The 22,075-nt window shown below is 45.3% G+C and overlaps 1 protein-coding gene across 1 annotated transcript in view; it reads right to left on the reverse strand.

The window, feature by feature from the left end:
• Positions 1 to 427: 427 nt before the first annotated feature.
• CACNA1S (calcium voltage-gated channel subunit alpha1 S) overlaps positions 428 to 22,075 on the reverse strand; it is a 104,571-nt gene continuing 82,923 nt past the window's right edge. Inside the window, exons 29-44 of the mRNA XM_036754197.1 lie at positions 20,326 to 20,382; positions 19,550 to 19,678; positions 18,955 to 19,020; positions 17,308 to 17,399; positions 16,403 to 16,562; positions 13,216 to 13,343; positions 12,658 to 12,754; positions 11,803 to 11,905; positions 8,279 to 8,380; positions 7,338 to 7,462; positions 6,488 to 6,616; positions 5,465 to 5,706; positions 3,251 to 3,327; positions 2,190 to 2,302; positions 1,777 to 1,923; positions 428 to 673 (exon numbers count right to left, since the gene is read on the reverse strand). Of these exons, the coding sequence (XP_036610092.1) occupies positions 428 to 673; positions 1,777 to 1,923; positions 2,190 to 2,302; positions 3,251 to 3,327; positions 5,465 to 5,706; positions 6,488 to 6,616; positions 7,338 to 7,462; positions 8,279 to 8,380; positions 11,803 to 11,905; positions 12,658 to 12,754; positions 13,216 to 13,343; positions 16,403 to 16,562; positions 17,308 to 17,399; positions 18,955 to 19,020; positions 19,550 to 19,678; positions 20,326 to 20,382 (2,013 nt within the window). The remainder of the gene's footprint in view (positions 674 to 1,776; positions 1,924 to 2,189; positions 2,303 to 3,250; positions 3,328 to 5,464; positions 5,707 to 6,487; positions 6,617 to 7,337; positions 7,463 to 8,278; positions 8,381 to 11,802; positions 11,906 to 12,657; positions 12,755 to 13,215; positions 13,344 to 16,402; positions 16,563 to 17,307; positions 17,400 to 18,954; positions 19,021 to 19,549; positions 19,679 to 20,325; positions 20,383 to 22,075) is intronic.

The raw sequence follows: 22,075 nt of genomic DNA on the forward strand, positions 1-22,075 counted from the left end.
GATGTCAAACCAATGGACTTCTGGGTCCTAGGGGGAGGTGGGAATCTCAGGGTTGTTCCAGGTCAAGGAGTGAAAAGGCTTGGGTCCAAGAAAGGAGACAGCAGATGCTGAGTGTTGGTGTCACACTTGGGGGTTTTTAATGCCCTGCCAGTAGTAATGACCTTGTGCCAGTCACACACAGACACGAGTCTGTCTTGGCCTCTGTGAATGATCTGGGGAGGCTCCCTTCAATCAGACTCCTGAGGGGGAAGGGAGCCAGTCAGGAGCTGCATCCTTCTGATTTTTCACAATGTTTCATGACCACCTGTCACTCAGCTAATTGGATAGCTTTCCTGGTGGGAAGATGCTCTGTTCCCAGGCTTAACCCTCTGCCCCACCAGGGCCATTCTGTTATGGCCATTTTAAGGGGCTAATTCAGTGAGGAGATTCACAGCGGGGTGGAGATGAGGGCCTCTTGGGAGCCCCAAGGCCCATAGTAGCTGCCAGGGCTTGGCCCTATGGCTTGAGGCTCCAGGGATGAAGAGGTATTGTTCCTGTCTTCTTTCAGTAGCTTGTGTGCCGCCTCCTCCACTTCCTCTGGTTCCATCTGGCAGGCATCAGCTAATGCCTGTCCGGTCGCCACCACGAAGCCAGTGTCGCCAGCCAGGGTGCCCAGGCCACCCTGAACCAGAGCCTGTCCAGGGATGAGAGAAAGCAAGGGCATGGATAACTTCTTGTCCCTTGGTGGAGTCAGAATAGGCTCTCCTTATCCATGTGACCCTGGGGCTACCCTGGTTCGCCTGTCCCAGCCCTTAAGGATCTGTCCCATTTCATTTGAATGGTGGGTCTAAACTCGTAGTCTTTCATGGCTCAGTGGATAGGGCATTAGTTCTCAAGTTAGAGCATTTAGGTTCAAATCAATCCTCTGAGATATAATAATATATAATAATAATAAACAACCACCACCACACTTTAAGGTTTGTAAAGCATATTACAAATATTATCTCATTTGTTCCTCATAAAAACCATGGGAGGTGGGTACTCACATTATAATGCCCATTTATAGGTGAGGAAATTGAGGCAGACAGATTGGGGGGTGTAAGGAGGAGATAATAAATAAAAAACTAGGAGGGACCCTAGAGGTCAATTAGTCCAATCCCCTCATTTTACAAACAAGGAAACTGAGGACCACAGAGGTTAAGTGACTTGCTTAAAACCATGCAGGTAGCTAAGCAGCACAATGAACAGAACCCAGGACTTGAAACGACAAAGATGTGAGTTAAAATCCAGCTTCAGACTCTGGGCAAGTCATTTAACTTGGGTCTGCCTGTTTCCTCACCTGTGAAATGGGGATAATGGTATTATCTACCTCCCAGGGTTGTTGTGGAGATCAAATGAGATAATATTTGTAAAATACTTTGCAAACTTTTAGGCTTGATTTGAACCCACATCCTCTGATTTGAGAGCTAGTGCATCCACTGTACCATGACAGCACAGAGGTTGAGATGTGCTGTTTAAATAGTGTAGGGAACTTCCTCTGCCAATGAAGATCTGCATCTGTTCTGCAATTTATGGTTCTGGAGAATTGTCTAGGAGCCCACGAGTGGTCTTGGGCCACTCAGCTAGTGTCAGAGGCTGGATCTGAACCCAGGTCTTTCCGATTCTGAGGCCAGCCCTCTAGCCATTAGGTAGGTCATACTGTCTTCTCTCCTCATGCCATGTACCCCTCCCCAAGCTGAAATCCCTCTTCCCTCCTCATGCCCTTAATTCTGGACACGTCACCAGCCCCAGACTCACCTTCCGGATCAGCCGGGCAGTAGCTGGCGTAGAAGGTGCAGGAGCTTCTGGGTCCATCCCCTTCCTGCCACCTGTGGTTGCAGCACACTGGGACTCTGGCATGGAGCTCTCCCTCTCCCTAGAAATGCTATTCTCCTTCCTGTGAGACTGATTCCAAATGGACAGAGGTCTAGGTCTCAGGAGGGGCACTAGACTTCTTTGGGGAACAGCTCACTGAGGGAATCTTAGTCACTCACCACAGGAAAGACTCAGGATTTCTGGCCCATTCCTGATTGAGGGCTAATGTCTGCTATGCCAGTGTCTCCCTTTCTTTCCCCTCCGTCCCCATTCCTCTCAGCCAACACATATATTGTTCCATGGCCCAGTTTCAGGAAGGAGACCATGTGTCTATATATGACTTTTCCCTTTATTACCTGGTCAGAGGAGGAGGGAGCTTGTGCCTCTGAGGATGCCACCAGGTTTGCTGCCTGCCTCCTGGTCATTCTGACCTTCTGTTTCTCTGGATAAACAGCACCTTGATGTTCTGCTGGGGAGAAGGGGGTTTGGCTTGACCACTGATATGAAGCCAAGTTAACAGCCCCACTGGGGCCGGGTAGGGCCCCTGGCACACTGGCAACCTCTGCCAGATCTACAGGAAGCCAAGCCACGAGAGGATGCGCTCAGGCCTTATTAGCATCAAGATCAGGCACCTCCAGTTTCCCTGGTCTCTCCACCTTTGCAAGTTTAGCTTCCTTAGGAGACATCAGGGATGTGGGCCAGTTCAAGGCAGCCTGTTCTCCAGTATATCCCTTCTTGAGAGAAGGCCTTACCCTTCCACTCTCCTGCCTCAGCATTCCCTTGGGTTGCCTCTACCCATGGAGTCTTCATGCCTTCCTCCAGCCCCATGTTGTGCTCTCTCATTCAGACCAGCCCCATGATGCCCTCCCAGCACATGCATTTGGCTCACTCCCTCATTCGCCCTCCCCTGAACCTTGCTAGGTGAGAGCTAGCTAATCTTATAAACTAATTCCAGCTAAGGACCTGCATGATTGGGTTAAGGAGTTGAATTTTTAATCAGAGCTTTCTGGAGACAGCTTAACCACATGCATTTTCTCTAATGCTGGTGGGTTTTTTTTCTTAAGGGAAGATAGGAGAAATAAATATTTTTCACAAGTGTTTCTTTATAAAACTTCCCTCATTTCACACTATTTGGTGGGCAGCCTCCGACTGCCCACATGGACTGGCTGAGGATATACCTACCATCCCCACACAGTTCCCATGGCAACAAGCTCCAAGGCAACCCCCTCATCTTGCCTACCACATGAAATCTGAGATCCTACCCCACCCAGGCAAGAAGGGGCAAGCTTGGAGTGGGCACTGATGTATTTCCTCAGAGGACAGTGCCCACTTAAGGGAGCACAAAGGGGAAGCTGGGAAGGGGGTTGATCCCAGACAAGGTTGGGCTTCCCATTGGGCCAAAGAAAAGGGGACCGACCTGGGGCAGAGTGAGGGTAGAGAAGGACATCCCTCTTTGGGGAAGGTGATTCTGGAAGCTCATTCTCATGATGGATACTGAAACAGAAGCAGGAAATAGACCATCAGTCTCCTGACTCTTCATTGTGACCATCCCCACCATCAAGACTCCATTCTTCCCACCATCAACTTTTCTGATGGCTCTTAACCTGTCCCATGGATCTGGCTGCCGTGTGAGACCATGATGCCTACACTGTGGCCAAAGGGCCACCTGTCTCAGCGCCCAATAGCATCTACCCTCTCCTGTAGACTGGTCAGCTTTCTCCCTGTCACCTACTACCTCCGTGCTCACCCCTGTCTCCTTCTTTGATCCCCCTTACTTCCCCCCTCCTGAAATGCCATTTTTCCTTCTACCAAGTATGTAATAGGTACTCAGCAAATACTTTTTTTTCGGGGGGGAAGGCAGGGCAATTGGGGTTAAGTGACTTGCCCAAGGTCACACAGCTAGTAAGTGTGTCAAGTGTCTGAGGCTGAATTTGAACTCAGGTCCTCCTGACTCCAGGGCTGGTGCTCTACTCACTGCGCCACCTAGCTGCCCCTTCAGTAAATACCTTTCTTTGGGATTATTTATTTATTTAATATTTTTAGTTTTCAGCATTGATTTTCACAAGAGTTTGAATTACAAATTTTCTCCCCATTTCTACCCTCCCCCCACTCCAAGATGGCATATATTCTCATTGGCCTGTTCCCCAGTCAGGCCTCTTTTCTGTCACCCCACTCCCCCCCATCCCCTTTTGCCATTACTTTCTAGTAGGGCAAGATAGATTTCTATGCTCCATTGCCTGTATAGCTTACTTCCTAGTTGCATGTAAAAACTTTTTTTTTTGAACATCTGCTTTTTAAAACTTTGAGTTCCAAATTCTCTCCCCTCTTCTTCAGTAAATACTTTTAAATTGAATTGGTCTCCATGGAACTAGGAGAGAGATTCCCGCATATGGGAAGTGGCTGGTACACTGAACTCATACCCAAATTCTCTCTATTTAACCCTACTATAGCAATCCTGGGTTTGTTGACTTAGAAAACCACATGTTAATATTATCTACATTTTATTGTATTTTTATTTATTTTGTTAAGTATTTACCAATTGCATTTTAATCTGGTTTAAGCTGTACTAGGAACTGCTGGAGCATGCTTTGGGCAGTTTTTTGATACCTCTGATCTAGTCTAAACCATTTTTGTATTTGAAGAAGTTGAGGCAAAGAGAGGTTAAGTGGCTTGCCCAAGGTCATACAAGTGACAAAGTTGGGATTTGAACTCAGGCCCTTTGTCTCAAAATCTAGTATGCTTCCACTGTACTATCTTATATCCCAAATCTCACAGAGACAGCTAGGCAGCACAATGGATAGACTACCAGGCTTGGAATCAGGAAGACCCGAGTTCAAATCTGGCCTTAGATACTTACTAGCTGTGTGATCCTGGACAAGTCACTTAACCCTGTTTGCCTCAGTTTTTTTCAACTACAAAATAGGGATAATAACATAACGTACCTTCCATGATATAATATTTATAAGGCACTTAGCACAGTGCCTGGTACACAGTAGGCACTAAATAAATGCTTGTTTCCTTTCTTGTAGATTTCTGAATTATTTAGTGACCTAGATGCAAACCTTCTTTCTCTCCTGTCCCTTGAGCCTGGATTATTGCAGGATTCTACTTTTTAACTAATAATATTTTCAATAAATTGCTCGATAAACTCATCAATTCATTTCACTGCTCCCTGGAGATACCACCATCTGTCTGCGAGTCTGTGGGATGAGCACATCATTCAGGCTGAAATGACAGGGTGACTTCTGAAATGGGGCTGCCCCCTCCTGGTGTAAAGGGTCTCTGCAGGCCGCGTTAGCTACCCTGTGTCTCGGTGAATTGGAAGAGATATGAGAAGGCATTGAGCCTAACGTCTTCATTTTACACATGAGTATGCTGAGGCCTAAAGTGGTTAGGTGACTTTTCCAAGGTAGTAAATGATAGAGTCAGAATATGAACCCAGGTCTTCTGACTCCAAATAAAATTTCCTTTTCCACTGAGCCACTTTGCTTTCCTCCTTCATGGGAAAAATGAAGTGAATGCTCCTTTCCTCCCCCCTCCCCACCAAGCCAGGATGATGCTTGTTCTTGCTTTCCTCCCCTCCCCCAGACTGCCATCCCCAAACCTAGGGCTGACAGTTTCCAGTCACCACCTGGAGAACACACAGCTGTTGGTATTGTTGGTATTGGCATTGCTGGCATTTCTGTTGGCATGAGTCCTGGCCAGGGGATTGGCATGTGGTTCTGAGGGGAAGTCATCTAGGAAGACAGGGGAGTCCATATCCTCCATCTCCATCTCTGTGAACTGCAGGGGCCTCTGGCTGGCAACATGGGGGGGCAATGAGTCGGTCCTCTCCAGGAAGGTGTCCACCTGGCCAAAGAGGCCTCCTGTCCTCTGGAACCAAGGGAAAAGAACAATAAGACTGAGAACAATGTCCAGAAAACACAGGCTGGGAGTGACTCTAAGTCAGACAAAGCTAGAAGGGGGAAGGTAATGTAGGCAGAGGCCCCTTGGGAAGTAAATGGCCATCTTCTGCCCGCTAATAGATTCACAGGAGGATGACCTGGGTGGTGAGGTATTCCTGAGGTTTACCAGCACCACTACCACCACTACCCCTTAAGACCCCTTAAAGAGCTGTCTCTTCCCCTGGGATGACAGGGTAGACTGCCATTCTGAGAGCTGGAGATGATACAGGGGAAAGAGGAGACATAGTCTCTGCCCTCAGAAAGTTTCTAGCCTGAAGAGGGAATTATTACATTAATAATTGATGATTGTTAATGATCACAAAATGAGGAGACATGAAGACAACAGATGGACAGGGCTGGAGTTGATGCTGGACCGAATGGAGGCAGGTGGGGCTGGTCAGAATTTGGATGGGAAGAGGGACACGACTGGACAGAAAAGAAGGAGAGGCTCAGAGGCGGGGCACAGGATGAGTTGTGTGTGGGATTAGAAATAGAGTTGCTTGGTTAGAAGCAAAGACTGGGAGCCTAGTAGCCACAAAAGGGGAGGATGGTCAGATGAGGGAGAGGACAGTTTGCTCCCAGGCTGCTGCTTATCTTGGGGCAGGATCTATCTGATGTGTCTGGATCTGACACTGTCCCTCTCTTTGTTTCCATGGGGCTATGCTGTTCCTTCACTCCCCAGCCATTCAGGTTGTCCAGCTCTCACTCACCCGGTAGATCCCCTCCTCCATGGCCGCCTCCACCATGGCCCTCTCCAGCTCTTCCTCAGCTGTCAGATCTCCAGAGATGGCTCGGTGGATCTCAGGAGCTGCTTCTTCTTCAATGCTCCGAAGCCCGGCCTTATGCAGGAAAAGAAATGCAATGATCAGTGCACCTAAGGAGAAGAGATGAGGGCTCCTAGCCCCAATGGTGCTCCCCTTCTCTGACCAGGGTTTCCAGCATTGGGAGCCAGAGTCTCCCTAAAGTTCCACCATTGTCCCTTTTTCATTTTGCTATTATGTCACTCACTTTCCTTTTAGCTCATCAAGGTCCCTGAGCAGGCAATCCTGGAGCTCTCATGGAGGTCATCTAGTTCATCTTATCTAGGAAGGTCCTCAAGCTAATCACCCCAGGGGATATACCACATCCCTCTTGGGTTGCCTAGACTTGACTTTTGCTAAATTAGTTATGGTCTAATGTGACTCTATCAAGCTGCAGTTTATACTTATTGCCTTTTACCCTGTTTTAAGATGGGGAATATCGGGCCCATCTCCTGGGTGATGACATTTCTTTTAACCTTTAACCATTCAGAAATGACATATGCACCTCTCCTGGTTTCGTCCCTTTATCATTGATAGTGCAAGAACATTTACCTGTATGACCTTAGGCATACAGGTGATGCTCCTCATCAATAAAATGCGGGAATTAGAATGGATGACCTCTAGGGTTACTCCAGCTTTAACATTATGAATCTACCATATGGGAAAGGTGGCATCTCCACTCTACATTTTAGTGGGGAGATGATGCCTCCTGGTGGAGGTGTGCATGTGTGGACATCTCTGGGTCCATTGTGCTACTCACTTGAATCTGCACAGTGTCTTTTTTGGGTCGATATCCATAGTACTCCTCCTGGCGCTTCATAAACTTCCGGAAATGCTCTTGGATGAGGAAGGTGGCATAGAATTTTCCTACTGTCACTTCATCATCTAGAGGGTTAACCAACAGAACCATGAGCCCCTACTACAGTGGGCTTCCTGGGCCCAATGTGGAGTAGAAGAGGTCAAGAAAGAAGCAGGATTAGACATGATAAAACTTCATTTCCCTTGGTTATTTGGGCCAATTGGGATACTCTATCCTGAGGCTCGTGGTCAGCTCTGATAGACTTCCATGAATGCAAAGGCATTCCAAACATCTGATAGCAAGGCATTCCTCTATGACAAAGGACTGGCTCTCTTGGAAATCTCATTCCTTCCTCTCCTTTAATAACCTTGTTCTCAGCTATGAGTCTAAAGGGCCACTGATGAAATATCCTCCCTATTTCTTGATAGAGAGGTGATGGAATCAAGGTGCAGAATGAAACATACATTTTTGGACTTAGTCAATGTGTGAACTTTCTGGGGGAAACTATACATATTTGTTTCAAGGACTTTTAATGGAGGAATGAAAGAAGTATCTTTTCTGTATTTTACTACTCCTGAATTACCCATTGTTCCCTTAAAGGGAATATCTCTTGAGCCACCATTCCCTTAAAATAGAGATAGTATAGCAAAAAAAAAAAAAAAGGCAGAAAAGAGTAATTGAGGCATCTTTTAAAAAAATTTAGAGAGAGGAATGGAAGGAAAGTCAGGAAAATGCACAGAGGAGCAGGCTGGCTGTGAAAACTAGAGGTTGAATTTATTATATAAGAAGCAAAGCAAGCAACATATACACATACATATGGAAATATGCATTTTATCGGACATTTGTTAAGAATAAAAGTTAAAAAAAAACTGCTGGCCTTTGGCTCCCTAAGCCATACTTACCTCCAATGGGGGGGATGACTTGGTCAAGGAGCTTCATACTAGTTCTCTTCCAGATCTTCTTAATGATGGCTCTTAGCTCCTCATTGGCTTGTTCAAAGTTACCTGGTGGCAGGTGGGAGGCAGGAATGGCTTCTGACACCATTCATACCAAGTTAATCCCTTGAGACCAAATGGCTTCCAGGCCTTCTCTAGAAACTCTAGAGCCAGCCAGCCGCACTTGGGAGGACAGGATATTTCTCTGATATTGTTGCCCTTCTAGTGGGTCTGAAGCCCACTTCTTGGATCACTGTCCCCGACCCTGGTTATCGGGGCCCAAAGCTAACCTCGGTTTTGTTCTCTCGTGGCCTCAGCTGTCTGGTTCCTAGGTCCAGAACACGCCCACATTTCAAGGTTCTCCAACATCTACCTCCTTGTTCATCTCTTACTCCCCTGATGTTTGCCCCTTGCAACATTTTTTCTGTAATATACCTCTTTTCTTAAACAAATTCCTTTCCTTAGGATGATTAACTTTAGGGAGAAACAGTGATGGCTATTATGTGGAATAAGCAGCCGCGGGTGCTTGGGGGTAGGGAATAGGGGGACAAGACTGCGTGTTGACGAGCTTCTAGGGAAGGACCGCGGCACACACAGAGACTTACTGACATCTCACGGGGTTTGTGGGACTGTGCGGGACGAGGAGGCTAAATGATTTCTGTGTGTGTCACGGACCCCTTTGGGAGTCTGCTGAGATCTATGGATCCCTTCTCAGAATGATACTTTTAAATGCATAAAATAAGACACATAATATTACGAAGGGAACCCAACTGTATTGAAATGTGGTTATCAGAATATTAAGAGAACAAGTTCACAGGCCCCAGGTTAAAAACCTTTCATGTAGACTGATAAGCATGTATACACACATACATACAGAAGACTTTTGGGCCACCCTGTATTACATATGTTATATATATATATCTATTATACTGTATAATCATATATTATTATGCAGTATATAATATAGTGTATAATTTGTTAATATTATTATATTATAGAATATATTATATTAATATAGTATATAATGATAGAATACAATAGATTATATATATATATACATATATATATATATATGTATAAAATACAGAGTGGCCCAAAAGTCTTACTGTGTATATGTACACAAATATGTGTGTGTGAATGTGTAGATTATATATATATATATATATATATATATATATATATATATATATATATAGTATGTATATCTAAGTGTATACACACATCTACATAAGATATATTGTGTATTACATATAATATAGATGTAATTCTTTAATAAGGGAGGGAGTACTAATAACCAGGGGAATCAGGAGAGGTTTCTCACGGGAGGGGGCACATGCCTTAAACCTTAAGGAAGTGAGGGATTCTAGGGGGCAAAGGTGAGGAAGGAGGTCGTTCCAAGCACTGGGGACAGACCGTGCAGAGGCAAGGGGAGGGAATGATAGGAATCAGGAAGTCAGCCAGGTTGGCTGCAACCCAGAGTGAGTGATGGGAAATAAAGTCAAATAACCTTGGAAAGGTACACTGAAGTCAAGTTGGGAAGTCTTAAAATGCCAAGTTGTGGTTTGAATTTTATCCTGAAGGCATTGGGAAACCAGCGAAGCTCCCTAAAGAGGGCGAGGTCATGGTTAGATGTGTGCATTAGGAGCATTATCTCAGTACTCTGTGGAAGATGGATTGGAGAGGAGAGAGACAGAAAGGTGGGAGCTTGTTACAATAGAGCAGGTAAGAGGTGATGAGGGCCTGAACTATGGAGGTGGTCATGCGAGTGGAGAAAAGGGAACGGACGTGAGAAATGTTGTGGGGATAGAATTGACAAGACTTGGCGACTCATAGAACATGTTGTCCATTTGTTTCAATCCCATTTGGGGTTTTCTTGGCAAGGATATTGGAGTGGTTTGCTGTTTCCTTCTTCAGCTCATTTTACAGATGAGGAAACTGAGGCAAACAGGGTTAAGTGACTTGCCCAGGGTCACACAGCTAGTAAGTGGCTGAGCCTGGATTTGAACTCAAGAAGATAAGTCTTCCTGACTCCAGGCCCAGGGTGTTCCATCCACTGCCAATATGGAGGTGAGGAAAGTAGAGGAGTCCAAGAGAAAAGCAATGTTCCAAACCAGGAGGTGCCTGAAAGGATGCTAGTGGCTTCAGTGGAAATAGGGAAGTTTGCAGGATGGGTGGGTTTAGCAAATGATGGGGAAGGGGAAGAAAATGAGTTGTTTTGTATGTGTTGGATTCTAGGTGGGGCGTCCAAATGGAGATGTCCAATAGGTAGGTGGTCATGTAGGGCTGCGGACTAGGGCAGACTGAATTTACATCTGTAGGTCTAATTTAGACTGTATTTAAATCTGGGAATGATATTCATAGAGGTGATAGTCAAACTGATGGGTGTTGATGAGATAACCCAGGGGGTGAAAAGAGAAAGGGCCCAGAATAGAACCTGGGAAGAATTTCCTAGTTCTGAATTCTGGATTATTTAACTATTCTATACTAAATCTTCATATAATTTTGTGAGTGGTTGGTAATTTTATCCTTTTTATGTAAATATAATGTAATATAACACCATTATGTCCTTTCTCTATAAATCTTCACTAATCCTTTAGGTGGGCTTCGGTTTGAGAAGAAGGGAACATCTGCCCAAAGAGGGGGGCCGCTATGGTGACAACTGGATTCTAAGGCACAGAGGCAGAGGGTGACTCAGTGTACTTAGCACAGTGCCTGGCACATAGTTAGCATGTAATAAAGGCTTGTTGACTGACTGATTCATAAGTGTCACTGACCCTTTTGCTGACAGGACCAGTCAAGAGCATGTGGAACTAAGGCAGGAGGGGGAACCAGTGTCCTCAAGGCCACACGTGACCCTCTAGGTCCTCAAGTGTGGCCCCATCCTATTTGAGGACCTAGAGGGCCACATGTGGCCTTGAGGTCACTGGTTCTCCATCCCTGAACTAAGGCAACCGACTCATCCATGTATTTCATACAGCTGAAGAGATGGCTAGTTTCCAATCTGCTAACTGTTCTCCTATGCACCTCTCTGTTCTCTCTCTCTAGTCTTTTCTTGAATTGAGCCAAGATAGTTATCAAAGACACTTCCCAGAATATCCTTAAGAGATATACACATGTACGTACATACGTATGTATGTATGTATGCGTCTATGTATGTTTGCGTGCGTGTATGTATGTACATAAGCATGTATACATGCATGCATGTGTGTATGTATGTATGGGAGTGGATCCTCAGGGATTATTGTTCTGTGTCCAGAGATGGCCTAACTCCCTCTGAGTCCTGTAGGGCAGAGGGCCATGTAGTTTTGGGAATTTCCCCTGCTTCCACTCTCCACTATTTACTTTCTCATGATGCAAACCAATGGGATGCTAAGGGTGAAGGATGGCCCCCTCTTCGGCCAGAAGGGTGGAGAATCAGGGAACATATGGCCTAAAAATATATCTCTACTAGGAGGAGAAAGGGGAACCCATGGAGGGGGTGGGGTTCTCACCTTCTGTCTTGATCTTGAGAGCTGTTCGGACCAGAGCGAAGAGGGTAGCATTGAAGGTGACGGTGCCATCACTGTTGAGGGGCATGTTCATGCTTACTAACCGCTACACGAAGAAAGGGAAAGGTCTATGGGACTGCAGGAACAGACTGGATTGAGAGCTAAGTTTGGATGGCAAGCACCATTTTCATCAGCTCTGAGTAGATGAGGACAAGGTGTGGGTGGTAGGATGGTCAGGAACCTTTTTTGTGGACTTTCAGAAAGATGGATTTAAGGGAAAATAGCTAGAGGATTATAGAATATAAGAGCTGGAAGGCTCCTTTCCCACCCTTTGATCCAGTTTTGTCATCTGACAGGGATACTGAGGCCTGGGGAGTTGAAGTGACTTTCTCAATGTCACACAGAGAGTTAGTGGCTGATTTAGACTAATGGGATATTAGATTAAGAGTCAGAATGGATCTTAGAGGCATTCTCATCCAATACAGAGAAGGAAACCAAGAGTAAAGAGATAGTGTCACAGAGCTTGGAAGTGTCTGAAGTAGGATCTAAACCCAGGACCTACTGACTCCAAGCTCAGGATTCTACTCATTAAGCAACACTGTCTCTTCCAGGACTATAACCTAGGTCTCCTGTTACCAGCCCGGTCTGCTTTCTACTATAGCTACTATACTGTGAAACTACACTACAAGGAGAGTGCAAAGTTGAGAGAAGAATCTTATAAGTCTCCATATGGGTACCCAAAGGCTTCGGAAATACTTGGCCAGAATTGACACATGTGCCTCCCACCCAGGGAATCTCCACAGCTCCCCAGCCTCCAATGTGGGATCCCCCTGGCAAAACACAAATTCCATCGGTTACCTTACATGCCACCCGGTGAGGGCAGAACTTCCCAAAGCCCAGAGGGGGTTGGATCCGTCTCAACAGGGTCACAACATCCAGATGCTTGATTCTGCCCCTGAAGCATAAGAGCACAGCTTTGGGTTTATCATCCCACCCCTCAGGGAGCTGGAGATGGGGAAGAAGGCTAGGAAATGTGGGAATGTCCCACTCTTGGATTCAGAGACCATTCTCTAAAGTCCAGATTTGGTGGGAGGGAGGCTGAGCAGCCATTCCTTAGAGGACTCAGTGGGTACATGGTAGCCCATCACCAGGATGGGTATGACTTAACTGAGGGAGCCAGAAGTTGCCGTATCCATGGGTCAAGGCACTTCCTTCCCTAGGCTCTGGTCCTTTTTTCCTCCAGGGCAAGAAATCATTTCAGAGTTAGGTATACATCAAGGGATTATGGATAAATGGAGATTTAACAGGAAGATGTCTAAATAGACTAGTGGTATAACAGACTCCCAATTAGGAGTTAGAGATGGAGGTTTTAGGGGACAGTTTAAGACCAGGGTCCCTCACTCTGGCTGCACTTACTTAGCTTCAGGGTCATACTCAGCCCAGATCTTCTTGAACTCATCCAGGTGATGTGGGCCCAGGATGGACCAGTCTCGGGTGAGGTAGTCAAAATTATCCATAATGACAGCCACAAAGAGGTTGATGATCTGCAAGGAGCGGAACCAAAAAATTCCCAAGCATGAAAAGCTAGAAATAATGGGGAGACTTCTCAGCAAAGGAGAGGGACTATGGATGTGGAATGTAATCAAATTACTGCAAACATTGCTGCTAATATTTATAAAGTTCTTAGCACAGAGCCTGGCATATAGTAGGTATTATATAAAGCTTATTCCCTTCCCTTCTCCTCCTCTCTTTGCATAGACTCTTGATTGGTTTGCTTTTTTTCCTTTCTATTTTTAGTCCTTACTGTAAGAGATAGCTCTCTGGGGATGAGAGATATTTGGAAATGATATAAAGTATAAGATATCAGTACAAATCAAGCAAAAAGCAAAAGAAGTGATGGGCACAAGGGGAAGATAGGACAGGAGCCACTGGTGAAGAGAAAAAGACTGAGATGCTGAAGAGCTGGCTCCCTCAGGTCTTCCCTGTGGGTAGAAAGCTGGGCAGGGGGTCCAGGAGGAAACTGCTTTTTGTCTTGTTCCTTATAATGGGCTCTCATGATACTGGACAAATGACTTCAATTGTCTGGGTCCAGAGTCCCCTTGGGGGGAGGGGTGTTACCTTTCTAAACCGTGATTTTGGGATGAGTGAAATCATATTTAAATACTTTTTGTAGGAAGCCCCTTAATATAAGGTTGCATTAAATCTCCTGTAAAATTAATAATTGATAACACAGAATTTTACACATATTTTCTCACTTGAGCCTGACAAAAACTTTGTCAGGTGGATACTATAGAAATGTCTCTCTGTCTCTGTCTCTCTTTCTCTTCCTCCCTGTCTTTCTTCCTTCTTTCTTCTTTCTTTCTTTCTTTCTTTCTTTCTTTCTTTCTTTCTTTCTTTCTTTCTTTCTTTCTTTCTTTCTTTCTTTCTTTCTTTCTTTCTTTCTTTCTTTCTTTCTTTCTTTCTTTCTGTCTTTCTTTCTTTCTTTCTTTCTTTCTCTCTCTCTCTCTCTCTCTCTCTCTCTCTCTCTCTTTCTTTCTTTCTTTCTTTCTTTCTTTCTTTCTTTCTTTCTTTCTTTCTTTCTTTCTTTCTTTCTTTCTTTCTTTCTTTCTCTTGTTTCTCTATCTCATCCAGGCTGGAAGGGCAGTGGCCACTCATGGACTTAATCCCACTGCTGATTAGCCTGGGACCTTTGACCCTCTCCGTTTCCAAACTAGATTAGATCCTCCCCTCAGGCTGCCCAACATATTGGTGCCAGACAGTGTGGACACCCAATCAATTTAGCTCTATAGCATCTCCGAACTCCCAAACTCCCCTGTAACAGGGACCATAGGCAGGTGCTACCATGCCCGGCTTACTACAGGTATTATTATGTGCATTTTATAGATGAGGAAAGTAAAGGTCAGAGTTACTAAGTGATTTACCCTTGGTCACATACCTAATAAGTTTCAGAGATGGGATTTGAACCCAGGTCTTCCTATCTCCAATTCTAGCACTCCATCTGCTATGCAAGCTGCCTTCTTTGTAACCCTTCTACTCCTAACTAGGGAATGAAAACCTGACAGAGGCAACTGACAGAGGGTAGATGGCATTTATGAAGCACAGTTATCACTAAGATAAATTTTTATTTATTTAACCCCATATTCGGCTTTTTAACATTAATTTTTTAAAAATTTGAGTTCTAAATTTTCTCCCTCACACTCTAGCCCCTCCCCTCCTCACTGAGAAGGCAAATAATATGAATTCCATGTGAAAACATGCAAAACATGTGTCTGTATTAGCCATGTTGTGAAAAAAACCAAGAAAAATAAAGAAATGAAAAGATATGCTTCACTCTTCATTCAGAGTTCATCAGTTCTCTCTGGAGGTGGACAGTGCTTTTCATCATGGGTCTTTTGGAGCTGTCTTGGATCATGGTACCGATCAGAGTAGCCAAGTCTTTCACAGCTGATCATCCTTAAAATGTTGCTACTATTGTGTACAATATTCTGCAGGCTGACCTTTTAAAAAGGATATCATCTCATATAATACCAAAATTCATGGCATCACTTTTTGTGATAATGAAGTAGATGCCCTTAAATTGGGGGGAGGGCAAAACAAAATGTCATTCATGAAGATAATAGAATATTATGGGACCATAAGAAGTGATGAAGAATTCAGGCAAACATGAGGAGACTTGTGTGAACTGAAACAGAATGAAATAAGCAGAACCAGGAAACCTATCTCTATGTCTGTCTGTCTGTCTGTTTGTCTCTCTCCACCCACACATACGTATACATATATGTGTGTATATATAATATATATACACCACATATATACATATATGAATATATATGCACACAACAAATATATAGACTACAATATATGGACTACAACAAAGTAAATGGAAGAACAAATCACCCAAATTAATGTTTAATTATAATAACCTAAATTAAGGAAGACATGAGAAAATATACTTCCCTCCCTTCTTTGCAGAGGTAGGGGACCATGGGTGTGAAATATTTTTACATATTTTGTACACACAGAAATATATACACACATATATAAAATGGGAAAATTTTGATTGATATAAGGGAAAAAATAACAGACATCTAATAGAAGCTCCAGATTTACTCATGGGGAGATTAGTTTGAGTAAGGAAAGGTGATTGTCTTCCTTTTCCTAATGAGTTTGTGAAGGGACCTGGATTAAATATAGACTGAGATAGAAAAATTCAGGCTGAGGAACTGTTTGACCACTGTAGCGATCACCCGTGATTCCAGAGGACCAGTGATGAAGCATGCTAGCCACTCCCTGACAGAGAGGTGGTAAACTCAAGGTACAGAATGATACCCACTTATGGGCATGGCCAATGGAAGAATTTGTTTTGCTTGGCTATGTCTATTTGTTACAAGTTTTGTTTTTCTTTTCTCTATGGAGGGGAAGGAAGTGGTCGGAAGAGAAGAGAAATGTTTCTTGATTTAAAAAAAATAAATTTAATTAAAATAACAAAAAAAGAAGAAGAAAGTTTAAAAAGAAAGAAAAGTCCAAAAAGGCAAATCTGTGACCTTTGTTCTCATATTCATCCCTGTCCCTGGTCTCTGAGATGACTAAATGGATGACTTACCAGGAAGGCACAGAGCATGTAGAAGCTGATGAAGTAGAAATAGGCAAAACCTGTTCCACAGGTATATTCCTCCCCAACATTGGCATCAGACTTGGGGTCACAGAGCTTTCCATAGGTGCAGGCCAGCAAGATTTCCTGCCATGCCTCTCCTGTCGCGCACCTAGAACAAGACAGGCTTCTGTTAGCTTTTTCAAACCTGGAATATATGGGCTTTGCCAGGATGCCAGGATCCCCTTCCTGGCTTTGCTCTTATGTTACTGTGTAACCGGCACTCATCACTGTCTTTTTTTTTTTTAACTATCATGCTTCAATTTATCCTTTGCCCTTTGACCGTATGACTTTGAATTGTAGAGACTCCTTAGGGCCAAAACAAGCCCAGCTTGTTTTCCCAAGGGGGAAAACTTAGGGATGCTGAGGGAGAGTGGCTTGTATGGAGTCATAGTAAGGCAGATTTTAAGAAATAGAAGCTTGAAGTCTTTGCCCCCAGGAGCTCCAGACTGGGTTAGCTAGATTCCAGCTACCAGGGGATATGGTAGTGCAACAGAGGAACTGTCCATGTGCTTAAATGGGAGCAAACTGAGGAGTAAAGGAAACATATTTCTTATCGAGGTAGCTTTTGATGCAGTAGTCAGGAAGGGAAAACGGGAAGTGTCCCCGAAGTATAACCAGCACAGGCAAATGATGCTTTGCCCCAGGATGCCAATACCACTAGGATGGGGGGAGGTTTCTTCCCTCTGAAGACTCACTACCTCCTTATAACCACTATCTATGCCCTCTCTTGAAGTCTTCTACCAATGTGTAGTTCATCTAATCCCCTCCCCTCCACCAAACACCTCTAACCCCCCCCAATCCCATTCTACTGTTTTTGGTGAAAAAATCCTAGTTAAGATTCTCACAACTCCTACCTGAAAAGCAGGAGCACGGCTTGTGGGAACGTCTGGAAGTTGTTATTACGATTGATTTGGGTCCCATCCACCATGGCAATTTTCCCAAACATCTGCAGGGCAAAGAGGGCTACAGTTCCCAGGTTCAGCCTTATTTCCTATTCTCACCATCCAAGCTCCTCACCCTCATTACCTTCTCCCCACTTCTCCATTCTTCTCACTTTCTACACTTTCAAGCCCGGAGAACACAAAACCCCCAAAGAAACTGTTTTATTATTCTAAACGAGATGAACATCTTCCTCTCATCAGGTCATAGGATGAGGCTTTAAAGAACAAAGTGCGGGGGCCAGACATCCAGATGAGGAAGCTCATAGCAAGACAGGTAGGCACCTCCTCTGAAGTTTATAGCCAAATCCCAATTAATGTGGTCTCATGCATTCAAAATTGCACTATTTGAAATTATAAAAACGTGGTAATTGGTTCTAGTCTAATGCAAATATGCAGTGGGAATTCAAATACTGTATATAGGCTTTGAGAGCTGCCCAGAGCAGTAAGAGGTTAAGTGACTTGACCAGTTTTAACCCACCATTATGTTACATAGAGGTGGGCCTTGAAACTTGGGGTCTTCATGGCTTTGAGGCCAGGTCTCTATCCTTTATGCGAAAGGGCTTTTTGAAGGGTAATGCCCTTTTTTAAATGATGCTTTTCCTAATAGAGACCCCAGAGGTAGCATTTCATGTAAACTGGGAACACTTCAGGGTATGGGCTGGTGTGTGTGTGGTTTGCACAGAAAACTCAGACGTCTTGGGCCTTCAAGAGTCTCCTTAAGGGATAGTCTGGCTTCCGACTTGTATCTACCTATCTTTCAGGATTTCTTCTGGTTCTCTCTTGGGATCAGGTAAACTTGTAAGGACTGATGGATGGCTTCTAACAATGAATCAGTCTGGCCTCCTCCCTCCTCTTTTCAGGGTCATTGTTGGAACTGAAGCTGGGTGAACCCCAGCAGAGCTCCCCATTTATTCAGGCTGGGCAGAGTCAACCCTCAAATGGTAGGAGCTGGTGAGGAAGAAGGGGAGGAGGCAGGGAGAGAAGGAGCAAGGATGAGGAGAAGGCCATTCTTATGCTATAGAACATTGGGCAGTGTGGTGTAGCGGGCAGAGAGCTGGCTTCAGAGCCAAGAAAATCCAGGTTCAAATCCTACTTCAAACACATCCTGTCTATGTAATCCTGAGCAAGACACCCCTTCTGAGAGCCCCAGGTCACTCTTTAAGGCTATAAATTGCAGAGAAGGTGTGGATCTGCATTGGTATAGAAGGTATTTCCTCTTCAAGACCCTCCCTTCTCACAATAACCATTTAATTGCAGGTCTGGTTAAAAAAAACACCCAAAATAGTACAACTGTGAGGAATGATGCTTAAGTCAAGAGCCTGAGCATGTTTTGAATGCAGGAGGCATGGCAGACAAGGCCCACCTTGGCAAAGGCTTCCTGGGCTTTCCCGTCTTCAGGGTCTAGTCCCACTCCCTCCCTGCTCTAGGATACTGGTAGAGAGAGCAATGGTTGCTCCTCCCCCTCCTCTCTTCTCAGGATAGCGTTGGGACTTCACTCTAAGAGGAGGGCCCCCAGCCCCGTGGTTATGCCCAGGGCTCCCTCCTGAGCCCCTTCCTCACCTGCATCCCGATGACTGCATAGATGAAAAAGAGCATGACAATCAATAGCGCCACATACGGCAAAGCCTAGTGAAGAAAACCGGAAGAGTTAGGGGCGCGGCGGTGTGTCCCCGAATGGGGGCCCCCAGGGGACAAGCGCTCTCCCTGGCCCTTCTCCTTTTTGCTCCAGACTTGGTTTCAGCAGTGTTCTAAACTCCTGCTGTGGAAACTGGTTCCACCGATAAAGACTGGTAACTCCTCTGGAATGACTTAGTTGCCCAGGAGCACTGAGAGACTGGGTGATGTCATTGCCTAACTAAGACATATCAGAGTCAGGGCCTGAACCCAGAATATTTGGACTCTAAGACCAGCACACCTACTATGCCATATTGCCATAATGCCTCTCCTCCCCTCTTCCCTCTAAGGGACTCATGGGTCTGCCACTTCCTGATGTCAATGGGGCTCCGGGTTTGGGGGACAGAAAGCTGATGCCTCTCACTTGGCTTTGATGAGCTGTCATCTCCCCAGCAGCCAGGTGAAGGGGGTCTCTTACTCCACCCGAACTATAGACCCACAGAGGGCACTGAGGAATAAATTTTGTGGAGCTGAGAAATACCTGGAAAGACTTGATGAAGGTCCAGAGGAGCGTTCGGACACCTTCACCCCGGCTCAATAGCTTTATCAGCCTCATGACCCGGAACAAGCGGAAAAAGGCGCTGGAAATGCGGGCGCTCTCATCAGGGTCCTGCCGGGGGAAGCAGCCCCAGAAATTAGTGTAAGGAAGGAGGCTTCCCTCTTGGCTTCTGAGCTGAGGCCTCTGGAGCAGCCCCCTTGGAGCAGGGTTAATCTGGCTCTGCTTGATAGGGACTGCTTCCCTGCCTCTAAGGTGAACCCACATCCCCCAGCCATTATCAGTATGGAAATTTCCATGACCTCTGTAAGGAAATGTCTTTTCCCTGCTTCTTGTGTCCCAATGCTTTCACTCTATGGAATGAACTTGTGGAAATAAAAAAAAAATAACAGCCTGGGAGTCGGGGGTTCTGGATTCTATTCCTAGTTTGGTTACTGACTCATATGTGTCAAGGCAAAATTATCTGTGTCTCAGTTTCCCCATCTATAAAAATTGGGGTGGAGGGTAGTGGGTGGGAAGGGCTTCTCCAGTGAAGGTTATTGTGTTGAGGTCTCAAAATTTCACTGAGAAAAAGCCAGGCATGTTGTTACCACCATGATGACCATTACCACCACCACCTCCCTTTCCTGGCTGCCTCTTGGTTTCCAGTACCCACCCCCATCCCTCTGCCCTCAGCAAGATTCAAGAAGAGCAGGAGGGGAAGAGACAGGGAAGAAGCCATCATGCAGGGCCAGGGGCAGGCTCATGCAGTCAGGAATTACAGTGTTGGCGCAGCCTCCTCCCAGGCAGTACAGTCCCCCGCTGGAAGCCAGGAAAGTCTGTGGAGAGAAGAAAGGAGGGGAAGAGAGAAAATCAGAGAGATAGGACGTAGCAGGGAGGAAGGGAGAGATAAGGGAAAGACCCAGGACTTGCAAGGGGATACGAGGGAGACAAAGACAGGGTACAAGCAACTCAGTTTGGGTTCTAAACCAGAGGGGCCAAATGGTTTCCAATCTGTTCCTAAATGGCAAAGAGGAAAGCATTGAGGGGAGAGGAGGAGCAGAGCTGAGGGACAGGAACCAGGTGGCAGAAGTGTTGGGTCCTTCTACTTTCCCCAAGGTCTGTTTACACTCAATTTGAATTCTTCACTCTGATATGAGGATGCTTTGGCACATATAACACTCTTGATAGACATGGGCACTTCAGAGGAATACTGCTTTTTCATTTGAAAAGGGATCCAGATAAATCCAGATGTTTCAGAAGGATTTGCATCTGGACCTGGACCTCATATAGCTCCCTTCAGTCAGGTAGTTTCCTCACGGCATTGTACTTCAACTGCAGAAATCTTGTCAAAGACCAAGATTTCGACGATGCTATTTGCTTGCATCAAGGGCAGGTGGGGAGAGCACAGCCAAATCTTTATGACCCAATCTGCCCAGGGACTGGGAGATAAGGTGGAGAAAGGGAGAGGGAATGAAGATGCAACTCCACTTGACCCTTGGGAGGTGGAGGACAGGACAGCTGGGATCCATTTGTGAAAAGTTTTTTGCACATAGGGATGCAGGTTCAGGGGAAGCCAATGGAGTCAATGCCCAGTTACATGGGAATAGATTATTCATTTTACAGATTATCTGATAAAAACGGGAGAATAGAAGCATCTATTACGTGCGTGTGAGAGGCAGCAGGCCAGAGAAATGACCTGGGAGCTGGGAAGACTTAGATTTGAGTCCTGTCTCTGACACATCCTGGCTATGTGACCGTAGGCAAATCACTTAACCTCCCATAGTTATAGGCAAAGTCTAAGACCATACAGAAATTGCAAAGAAGGCTCCTACCTGCACCGGTAGAGGGAGTTTCCCTCTCTGGGAGTTCCCTCTAAGAGTGAAATCATAGGTCCAGTCTCTATCTCTATACCCACTATAGGTGAGGCCCTATGCTAGGCCCCCCAACTAACAAGGACAAACAGGAAAGACAGTGCTTCCTCTTGAGGCATTTATATTTATCTATGAAAGCTGTAACCTATGTAAACTGGACATACACAAATGAAAGTTGTTATTCTCTATAAGCGACTGTCCAAGGCAGGGGAAGACTGCCCGGAGCCAAAGGGCATGGGACTCTTCATTATTTTATTATCATTATTCCTCTGCCCAAGTCCTGCCCTCCCTGGCACAGAGGTGATCCTGGATTTTCAAAAACTGTCAACCAATAAGCATTCATTAAATGCCCATTACATGCCAGGCACTGTGGGTGCTGTTTCTGGGGGTACAACCGCAATACATGGAAAAATCCCTACTGCCAGAGAGCTTATCTGTCAGTGGACTGTAATCCCCAGAGGCTTCCACCAAGCTGGAAAGGCTGTGAGTACAGGACCAGCCTGGCTGAGTTTGGTGAGGCTCATCACCAACAGGTCAGCAGCCACTGACCAAGGCGGGGACTGAGGTCAGCTGTTGTCGGCTACATTCCCATGCTGGTGAAACCACAGACCCTTGGACGTACTGAAGCATCATTATTGCTTCTACTGCAATTACTGGT

This window comes from Trichosurus vulpecula, chromosome 4 (genome assembly GCF_011100635.1).
Source record: "Trichosurus vulpecula isolate mTriVul1 chromosome 4, mTriVul1.pri, whole genome shotgun sequence".
Classification (NCBI taxonomy): Eukaryota; Metazoa; Chordata; class Mammalia; order Diprotodontia; family Phalangeridae; genus Trichosurus; species Trichosurus vulpecula.